Raw genomic sequence first — 9,385 nt, forward strand, 5'->3', positions numbered from 1 at the left:
TTCGCACTGTAAAACACTGGAAACATAGCAGCTGTTTCCCACAATTACTGTGAGTCCTGTAAGTCCCTTTCCAAAAAGGGGTTTCGATTCATGTCCATCCTGTCCAGTCATCGAAAAGTCCCATTTAAGGTTTTGTTCAATCTGCATTTCCACGAGACTTTGTTCGGTTTTTTCGAGATCAGCGATATTTATGTTCCAGTGTTTTAGATGTGTGGCAAGGTCAGGATCGATTATCTCGTCATTGCATTTGTAGCAGAAAACATCCGCAGAACCCTCCGGTGTAATGGAACCAAGTTTAACGGCGACTCCATGGGAAGAAAAATCTGCGTGGGCGAGGCCATGAGAATTACCACCTACGCCGCCAAACTGACTTCGACCACACCCTAAATTACCGCATTCGAGGCACAACCAGAGGTTCTCTTTTAAGTCGCATGAGGAGCATTTACATAGATCTAAGGAAGATGGGTTCAGTTTGGGGGCAGCTAATACAATCTTTCTTGTATGGCAAAGAGTATACCTTTTGGCGTTGTCTGATTCGATTGATCCTGGACGAGAGACAGTATATGCTGGCACGGTTTGTATTCCTGCTCCCAGGCCTTGACTTCCTCCTTCCGTGAGAATGTGGCAGCTTTCAATACACCATTGACAACCGCTGGGAGTTTCCCAGCAGATTTTTCAATGTCACTAACTTGACAAGAATGGCAGCTAACTCTCGTGGTAGTGTCGTAGCGATCTTCTTCTCTTTCCGCAGTGATGGCTAGCTTCGACATCTTAGGGGGGGGTTCATCTCGCTTTATTGAATTTTATTAGTATGGGCTGAAGCACCTGAGAATTATATTCTGATTCAAAACATTAATAAGAAAAAGAAAATAAGCTAAGGAAATCTAACCTGCACGGCTTTCCTTGTCCTCCTGATATTCAACACGAGCGGATGTCCTGAGCGCTGGTGGTGGATGCTTGAGTGATTCCTATCCCCCGTACATCCGCCGTTGAAACAGAAAAGACAGACATCTAAACCCGAAGGATCGTCCTTTATTCACCGTTAGAAGTGCCTGAAGTAAAATATAGCTATAGATAATAGTAGGCATACTATTGAATCAAAGCACTGGGTGCAATCCTCTCGGTAGACAGGTTGGTTAACCCGCGGGGCACGGAGCTCTAGCGAAGTCGCTGTTAGGAACAAAACAAATAACCTTAGGGAAAAGAGAAGGCAAACCGACCAGGAGAATCAATATGAATGCAAGCCATGGTGTACCCACTCCGAAATGGCCTGCTTCTGTTTATGTTGAAGGAATAGAGCCGCAAATTGATCAGGCAGCTTGCGATGAGGTCAATGTGATTATGTAATTGTGGTTGCTCTCACCCCACCTCAACCGCTTAACGCGTGTTCAACCGACGCGGCCTCGATATCAAACCTCATCGATTTATTTCGAACAACAAAGCCACGAACAAGCACGCAAAAACGCTTTTCATCAACACCAATTACGTCTACTAGCTGTCTTGTTTTTGCATTACTTGATATATTGTCATATTGTTTGAAAGCTTGCTTTCCGAGACCACCATGGCAGACCCCGCGGCAGCGATCACGATGGGGGCGCTTAGGTATTTTCTCAAAGCTTAGCGAACATTTTAAGTCTATTAAACTGATGGCATCCAGTGCAATTTTTGATGACTCAAAACCCAAGATCGCTGAGCCTGTAGTCCAATGTGTTCAAGTTAAACCCTTGCCTCCTCAGCCAAACAGTCCCGAAAGGTTCAGAGCCGTTTTCAGTGACATCACAAACTACGTACAGACAATGCTTGCAACCCGTATGCTTAGAACCCGGCCGCCAATGACTACTGAATGTCCATTTTATTAACTTGGATGTGATAGAAGCCAACCATTATGTTACGAGTGGGCAACTAGTCCGTGGCTGCTTCGTTCGGTTGAAATCATTCCAAGCGAACATGGTAAAAGGGAAAAGGTCAGTTGTTCCCTCCCCATCTAACATAATTAAGGATCAACACTAGAACCAGCCTAACCATTATAATTTATTACAGAATCCTAATCATCCTTGATCTCGAAGTGTTGGACAGACTGGGCATATGTGAGAAGAAGATTGGTGATCCTCAACCCCTTGACGCAAAGCAAGAAGAGCAAGACAAGACTATCCCGACGACAATTTCCAGCAATGGGTTCTATGGCTCCCGTGGGCCCCAACAGCCACCCCAACAACCAGCGCAGCGATCTGCGGCGGCAGCTAGCGCCCATGCTAATATATATCCCATCGAAGCACTATCCCCATATTCCCATAAATGGACGATAAAGGCACGGTGTACGAACAAATCGGCTATCAAAACATGGCACAATAAAAATGGAGAGGGCAAACTTTTTAGCGTTAACCTCTTGGATGATAGCGGCGAAATTCGTGCTACCGCTTTCAAGGACCAGTGCGATTCATTGTATAGCGTTTTTGAGGAAGGCTGTGTATATTACATATCAAGCCCCTGCCGTGTCCAAATGGCCAAAAAAGCGTTCAATAACCTCAATAACGAATATGAACTTACCTTCGAAAAGGATACAGTTGTTGAAAAAGTCGGTCTTACCCATACCTGTTTTTATCATCAATAAGTGGAATTCTAACGTGTAAGGATACAGGCTGAAGAGCAAAACGATGTTCCGCAAATTCGATTCAACTTCACCAATATTGCTAATTTGCAATCGGTAGAAGCAGGCACCACAATCGATGTGATTGGAGTGTTGAAGGACGTTGGAGAACTCTCTCAGATTCTGTCTAAGACAACTAGCAAGCCTTATGACAAGCGTGATCTTACATTAGTTGACAACACAGGATATTCTGTTCGACTTACCGTATGGGGAAATATCGCCAAAGAGTTTGATTCGGTACCGGAATCTGTGGTCGCTTTCAAGGGCGTGAAAGTCTCCGATTTTAATGGGAGATCTCTTAGTTTGCTCAGTTCAGGGTCCATGACAGTTGATCTCGATATTGAAGATGCTCATAAATTAAAGGGCTGGTATGACGCTCAAGGAAGGTCGGAAATCTTTTGCGTCTCATGACTCAATGAACAATGCTGCAGGGTTTGGTGACTCGGGCTAGCTCCTTCAAAATCATCGTGCAGGTTCACGAAGGCAATTTGGGAATGTCTGAAAAACCAGATTATTTCTCGGTGAAAGCCACTGTGGTTTATGTCAAGCAGACACCATGGCCTATTCCGCTTGTCTCACTGACAAATGCAACAAAAAAGTCCTTCAGGATGAGAATGGGCAGTGGCGATGCGAGAGATGCGACCAATCATTCCCTCATCCAGAGTATCGCTATATCCTGTCTGTGAACGTGTGCGATCACACTGGTGCTTTGTGGCTCAGTTGCTTCGACGAAGTTGGAAAAATTATTCTAGGAACTTCTGCAAATGAGCTTATGGAGCTTAAAGAAAACGATGAGCGGGCCTACGAAGAGCTTGTCCAGAGAGCCAACTGTCGTTCTTGGAATTTCAATTGCAGGGCCAAAATGGATAACTTCCAGGATCAGCAACGGTGAGTTATCCCTTCTGTCTACAATACTGTACATGCAGTTTCTAAGAATAACTATTAGTGTTCGGTACCAAGTATCGTCCGTTAGCGCTATCGATTACAGTGTGGAATCAACTCGCCTTGCAGAGCTGATCAATGCTTACGAGCTCAGCTAAAGGATTGCGTGGAATGCCCCCTGATGATATATGTTTCCTTGTACATAACATGTGTTTCTGCATCGTTCTCCATAACTTCATAAACGATATCGCGAAGTATCACATCCGATTTAACCTGGTATTGTAAATCCAGTAGGAGAACCTATAGGGGCAGCGCTTCATTTCAGAATCAAAACCTTCCGGAGGAAGTTTTACTGGTGCAGAATCATTGCTACATGGTTTGCTATTCGACTTGGTTTGCGAAAAAGCTGAATGAGGTTTACATATATAATCTGAAAAGGTTGATCCTGTTTAATTTCGTAACCTGATACACATGGATTTGAGAAGGAGAATTAGGGTTTGCTAAGGGTTGGAGTTGTAGAAAAAGGAAAAAGAAAAAAACCTAGGAAGTAGAATCGGTGCATATATGGATTTGCAAAATATATATGTATATAATGAATGTGCCCTGAATTTGATTTTTGCCTATCAAATGGTGTTCTGGAACCTTCGTGGTGATTTTGCTGCTTAATAATGGTTGATTGTTGTGATGAACCAGGTCTGGGAACCTGTGGAGTATATTTATTTATTCACTCATATTCGTGATGAAAAACCTGTACTAAATAGTACTTCTGGATTGAACTGACATCTATCAAACAATGGCTAGCATGCGTGCAATCGGTTGGTTCCCGCCACTCCTAAAACTCATATTTTCTTGTTTAACATGAATCTATCAGATATTAAGGGAGGGAAAGGCCCCGCGGCCAATCTGTTCATCAACATCATCCCCAAACCCCTGCCTGTTGTAGGAGAAGCCCTTGTGAAAATCAAAGCGTTTGGCTTGAACAGGATGGATTTGTTGCAGAGAGAGGGGATGTATCCCGTTCCCCCTCAAGCCCCCAAGATATTGGGTGTGGAGTTCTCTGGCGTCATTGAATCCTTGGGGGATGGAGACTGTCTCGACTTCAAAGTCGGCGATGAGGTATTTGGATTGGCTTACGGAGGTTTGTTGTAAAATATCCTGTTTAAATATGACTGTGTAATCCCCTCTGCAATTTCTCACATGTGGGGTTTTTTTAAAAACAACAAAAGGAGCGTATGCGGAGTATATTTCGTCTTCTGTGCAAACACTGCTTCACAAGCCTGCAGAACTATCGTGGATAGAAGCGGCGGGGATACCAGAGGTAACGAATTTCTCAGATCACCCTACAAGAATTTGTCACGTCGCATACTGATTACCTGTGAACTACTACAATCTTGCAGACATGGTTCACAGCAGCACAGGCCATGTATCTAGTAGGCGAATTTAAGCCAGGAAAATCAATACTCTGGCATGCAGGAGCATCAGCTGTTTCCATCTCTGGAATACAACTTTCAAAAGCAGACAACGCTAGCAATATCTATGTTACAGCCGGCTCGCAGGAAAAAATCGACTTCTGTGTCAAGGAAGTGGGGGCAACGACCGGATTTAACTACAAGACTCAAGACTGGGTTAGCGAGTTGAACAAGGTTACAAATGGCCACGGCGTCGATGTGATTGTTGATTTCGTCGGTGCAAGCTATTTCCAAAGGAATCTTGACGTAGCTGCTAAGGACGGCCGTATCGTCAACCTCGGTTTCTTAGGCGGCACGAAGTTACCTGCTGGTATTGATATCAGCCCAATTCTGAGAAAGCGTTTGAGGTATGAAGGCAGTTCTTTGAGGAGTAGGGATATCGCGTATCAGAGGCAGCTTCGGGACCTATTGCTGGATCATGCAATGCCTAAATTTAGGGAGGGGACATTCAAAATTTATGTTGAGAGAGTCTTCCCATTTGAGAAGGTTATCGATGCCCATTTGCTCATGGAAAGTAACCAGACCAAAGGGAAAATCATTTGTACCATTACAGAAAACTGATTGCGAAAGGCAAGATCTGTCTGCAAAACGAAGTTTCAAAGAGAGTATGAATAGTGGATGATAGACCTTTTTTTACTCGATTTTATTACCCGTACTCCGTACTTAGGTATGGATGAATTGACCTCGTGGGGAGAATGATTCTCGCCAAGCTATTGGAGGCGGTAAAGACTCTTGGCAGAAATTGTCGGAAAATTTTTACGAATTTGAATAAATAGTATATTGGGCTTAAATATCTGATCGAATTCCGCACAATGCATCACTTGAGGGTGACGTTGTTAAGTCTGTTTCCCTCTTTACCCTAAGGTGGGTATTTGGCTATTTTCATCGTGTATAGCATTGATTGGTTGAATTGCAACCCTACACTCGCAGAAGTCCGTTTCAGCAACTTTTTCCATTATCAGTACAAGCCCGGACTGACGGAAAACATGGCTAAACGGAGTCGGAATATGGAATCTAATTCAGAGCGTTCTTCTAGACCAAAAAAAAAGTCCAAGGGAGATGCTAAACCTGAGCAACCTCCCTACGTCCAATCTGCCGAACTGGATGCGGTGCCTCAGTCTGAGATTGATGATTTCCTCAAGTCCAACACCATTCAGATTTCGGATCCCTCGATCAAAGAGACTTTACGTCCTATCACTGCGTTCTCTTACCTGCCTTCAGATTCTAATCAGCTGTATGGGCCTCTAGAGCACTTTTCAAAACCGACCCCAATTCAATCAGTCACCTGGCCATATTTATTCGCAGGCAGAGATGTCATCGGTGTCGCTGAAACCGGAAGTGGGAAAACATTGGCCTTCGGCGTCCCGTGTATTCGGAAAGTGTTGGAAATCAATGCTTCTCACTCATCATTCCGAATCTCTGCTGTTATCATTACACCTACTAGAGAGCTGGCAATGCAAATCCATGACCAGCTAGTCAAGTTCACCCCGAATGGCGTAGGCCTAGCATGCATATACGGAGGTGCCTCGAAGGACGATCAGCGCCGTGCACTGAAGAAGGCGTCCGTTATTGTTGCAACACCAGGGAGGTTAAAGGATTTTCACAGTGACGAGTCCTTGAACTTGAAAAAAGTGAAGTACCTTGTGTTAGATGAAGCCGACAGGATGCTGGATAAAGGGTTCGAGCAAGATATCAAAGATATCGTAAGCGCCATGCCTTCGTCAAGGAAACGCCAGACAGTCATGTTCACCGCAACTTGGCCTATTAGTGTACGGAAGCTCGCAACTACCTTTATGAAAGAGCCGGTCACGGTTACGATTGGAGGCGATCTCTCTTCCGACATCCGTGCTAACACGAGGATCAAGCAGATTGTGGAGGTTGTAAAACCAGAGAATAAAGAGAGTCGGCTTTTGTCCTTATTGAACCAATATCAAAGGGGCAGGAATGCTATGGATAAAGTGTTGGTATTCTGTCTTTACAAAAAGGAGGCGACTCGTATTGAGCGATTTATCCGTTCTAAGGGTTTCAAGGTTGCGGGTATTCATGGTGACATGAACCAGACAGAACGCTTCAACAGCCTGGATGCATTCAAATCAGGTTCTGTACCTGTTCTGGTTGCCACAGATGTGGCCGCCCGTGGACTAGACATTCCAGCCGTCAAGCTAGTCCTAAATGTCACATTTCCCTTGACAGTTGAAGACTATGTCCATCGAATTGGAAGGTAAGACCACCACCCTAAATAGAGCTATTATGCTGCTGATATCGCTAACTGCTATACTAGGACTGGTCGGGCTGGTTCGGATGGGTTGGCGATTACGATGTTCACCGAGAATGATAAAGCATTGTCTGGAGGGTAAGTGTGGGATGTTATTTGTCATAGTCATGCTACTGGAAAATGCTAACATCAAGTTAGATTAGTTAATATCTTGAAGGGAGCTAACCAAGATATACCCGAAGCACTCTTAAAATTCGGTACCACTGTGAAAAAGAAGCAGCACGATTCTTATGGCGCGTTTTTCAGGGAGGCTGACACCATGAAAACGGCCACTAAAATCAAGTTTGATGATTAGATTTATTTTTCATCCGAATTCTGACTTATGCCATTTTGTACTTGCGGTACTGTTCAATGAGATAGTTCCTCTCAAGAAATAGACTTTATTATTTCATTGTTTGTTGGTTAGAAACGAATATTTATGGGGAAAAGCAAGGTGCTAACATGGAACTTACATGGAGACCGCAAAAATTCCTCCAACAAGGAGCATTCTGAAGATGTCCCAGAGCTCAGATTCAGGGCCGGGTTGCAGCGCCCACATGACAGCGTATGCTCCAACACCAACCGCAACAGATTCGTAGTTTGGTAGCGCTTCCGATATCTTAAAACCATCTTTGCGATCTCGGAAATATTTTTTAATGAACCAGGAGCTCCAAATGATGCGGAGATTCAAGTTCATGGCGTTCGCCCATATTATTCCGCGAGAACCAAATTTCCCTATCCTCAAAAACAAATAGGCCGCAGTAATGAATCCAGCAGAGAAAGCGCCCATCCAGCCGGACTGTTGCCGTAGCTCTGAATGTGTCGCCGTAGATGCGATGAAGGCCTCGGTAATGCCATTGAATGCTAGCAACGGAATGTAATAGCAGTAGTTGGAGAGGAGGCTAAAGATGCCAGGACGTGACCACTGAGAGCCTATGAGGAGCCTGAGCAGCTGCGGGGCTATGTTTGGACCCAAGGCGCAGATGATTATCGAAAAAATACCGTAAGCATGGAGGATATCACAGAGGTATGACTTGGCCCGCTTCAGGCTCTGTGTTGTTGCCGGTTTTGTTTTGCTGGAAGTGAGAAGCTTTCCAAACACATTCCGGGAGCTTTCCTCAATAGGCTGGAAAATAATTCTTGCAACAAGACTTCCATAGTTGGAGGCTAACGCATACAGGCCTTGCTCCTCAAGGGTTGAAAACGCAGCAAGCGCCACTGAGTCACCTTGGGTGAGGATATGCTTTACCACCGACTGAGCGTATATATTGATGCTGAGGGAGAATAGAGGAATAGAGAAAAGGTTCAAAAAGTAATTGGTTGTGTCCCTAGAAAGCCGTTAGGCTCATGTGTGCTCGATATCGGGGAGTTACTAACCGGTGACGGATGGCAAGAGGAAATACCGAGAAACCATTTCGGATTGAATATGAGCCAATAGTGAAGAAATAGGCAAAAAGAAGGGTAAATGCATAAGCTGTTTGGCCCACAGCGAAGGGTAAAACGCCTATATCCATTCCCCGTTGAGATGCCCATATACTGATCCCACAGGTGGTCGAGGCTTTCATAACGGCAGCTGTTGTTTCAGCTAATGCTCTTATTTTATAAAGCATTCTGTGTTGGACTACAGCAAAACACGGTTCTGTCAATAGTTCTAAAAAGCATGCAAAACCTGTTACTTTGAGGCTGCTTTCGAAAAATGGTACTTTGACGACATCATGTTTGGCAAATCGAGAATAAAACAAGCCCAGAAGATATATCAGAGGGCCACCTATTGCAACAGCTAGGTAAGAAAGATTCACGACAACCTGAGTATCTTCCTGATAGTTGCCAGATTTCGGTTCTCCAGGCTTCTGGGGATGAGCTCTTTCCGCAGCGCTTGTGGGGATCGATCGTTGCGGACTCGCTGGCTGTCGTTGGAGAGCAAATCTAAGGCTTTCACGAGAGAAGTAGAGAGTGGTGACAGCATAAAGTTCTAGTTGGGTAGCAACTCCTAATATTCCTGGGGAGAGGTACCGTAGAAGAACTTGGTTGCGAGAAATGTCAAGACTCGAGAAACGACCTGGATCAATATCCGGTCGTAGTACCACCGGGCTCATATTCATTCATCTGATACTTGGGCTGGGTCGATTGAGG

At 44.6% G+C, this 9,385-nt stretch overlaps 5 protein-coding genes across 5 annotated transcripts; 3 read left to right on the forward strand and 2 right to left on the reverse strand.

Annotated features, from left to right (window-relative positions):
• Nucleotides 1–136: 136 nt before the first annotated feature.
• On the reverse strand, nucleotides 137–1,248 carry HCAG_02025 (predicted protein; the record flags this gene model as incomplete). The annotated part of the gene is made up of 5 exons (XM_001544928.1): nucleotides 137–141; nucleotides 372–452; nucleotides 518–791; nucleotides 890–1,011; nucleotides 1,221–1,248. 5 exons carry the CDS (start codon nucleotides 1,246–1,248, stop codon nucleotides 137–139), a joined length of 510 nt encoding a protein of 169 aa, XP_001544978.1.
• A 313-nt stretch (nucleotides 1,249–1,561) lies between these two features.
• HCAG_02026 (conserved hypothetical protein) lies at nucleotides 1,562–3,687 on the forward strand (the record flags this gene model as incomplete). The annotated part of the gene is made up of 7 exons (XM_001544929.1): nucleotides 1,562–1,602; nucleotides 1,658–1,809; nucleotides 1,874–1,964; nucleotides 2,041–2,575; nucleotides 2,639–3,015; nucleotides 3,176–3,535; nucleotides 3,594–3,687. The coding sequence occupies 7 exons, from the start codon at nucleotides 1,562–1,564 to the stop codon at nucleotides 3,685–3,687; spliced, it is 1,650 nt and encodes a 549-aa protein (XP_001544979.1).
• A 635-nt stretch (nucleotides 3,688–4,322) lies between these two features.
• On the forward strand, nucleotides 4,323–5,559 carry HCAG_02027 (quinone oxidoreductase; the record flags this gene model as incomplete). The annotated part of the gene is made up of 4 exons (XM_001544930.1): nucleotides 4,323–4,344; nucleotides 4,401–4,667; nucleotides 4,756–4,847; nucleotides 4,927–5,559. The coding sequence occupies 4 exons, from the start codon at nucleotides 4,323–4,325 to the stop codon at nucleotides 5,557–5,559; spliced, it is 1,014 nt and encodes a 337-aa protein (XP_001544980.1).
• Nucleotides 5,560–5,984: 425 nt separating this feature from the next.
• Nucleotides 5,985–7,568, forward strand: HCAG_02028 (hypothetical protein; the record flags this gene model as incomplete). The annotated part of the gene is made up of 3 exons (XM_001544931.1): nucleotides 5,985–7,219; nucleotides 7,280–7,351; nucleotides 7,412–7,568. 3 exons carry the CDS (start codon nucleotides 5,985–5,987, stop codon nucleotides 7,566–7,568), a joined length of 1,464 nt encoding a protein of 487 aa, XP_001544981.1.
• Nucleotides 7,569–7,721: 153 nt separating this feature from the next.
• On the reverse strand, nucleotides 7,722–9,348 carry HCAG_02029 (predicted protein; the record flags this gene model as incomplete). The annotated part of the gene is made up of 2 exons (XM_001544932.1): nucleotides 7,722–8,580; nucleotides 8,630–9,348. 2 exons carry the CDS (start codon nucleotides 9,346–9,348, stop codon nucleotides 7,722–7,724), a joined length of 1,578 nt encoding a protein of 525 aa, XP_001544982.1.
• Between the last annotated feature and the right edge of the window lie 37 nt (nucleotides 9,349–9,385).

This window comes from Histoplasma capsulatum, genomic scaffold, assembly GCF_000149585.1.
Source record: "Histoplasma capsulatum NAm1 scaffold_1 genomic scaffold, whole genome shotgun sequence".
Taxonomy (NCBI): Eukaryota; Fungi; Ascomycota; class Eurotiomycetes; order Onygenales; family Ajellomycetaceae; genus Histoplasma; species Histoplasma mississippiense.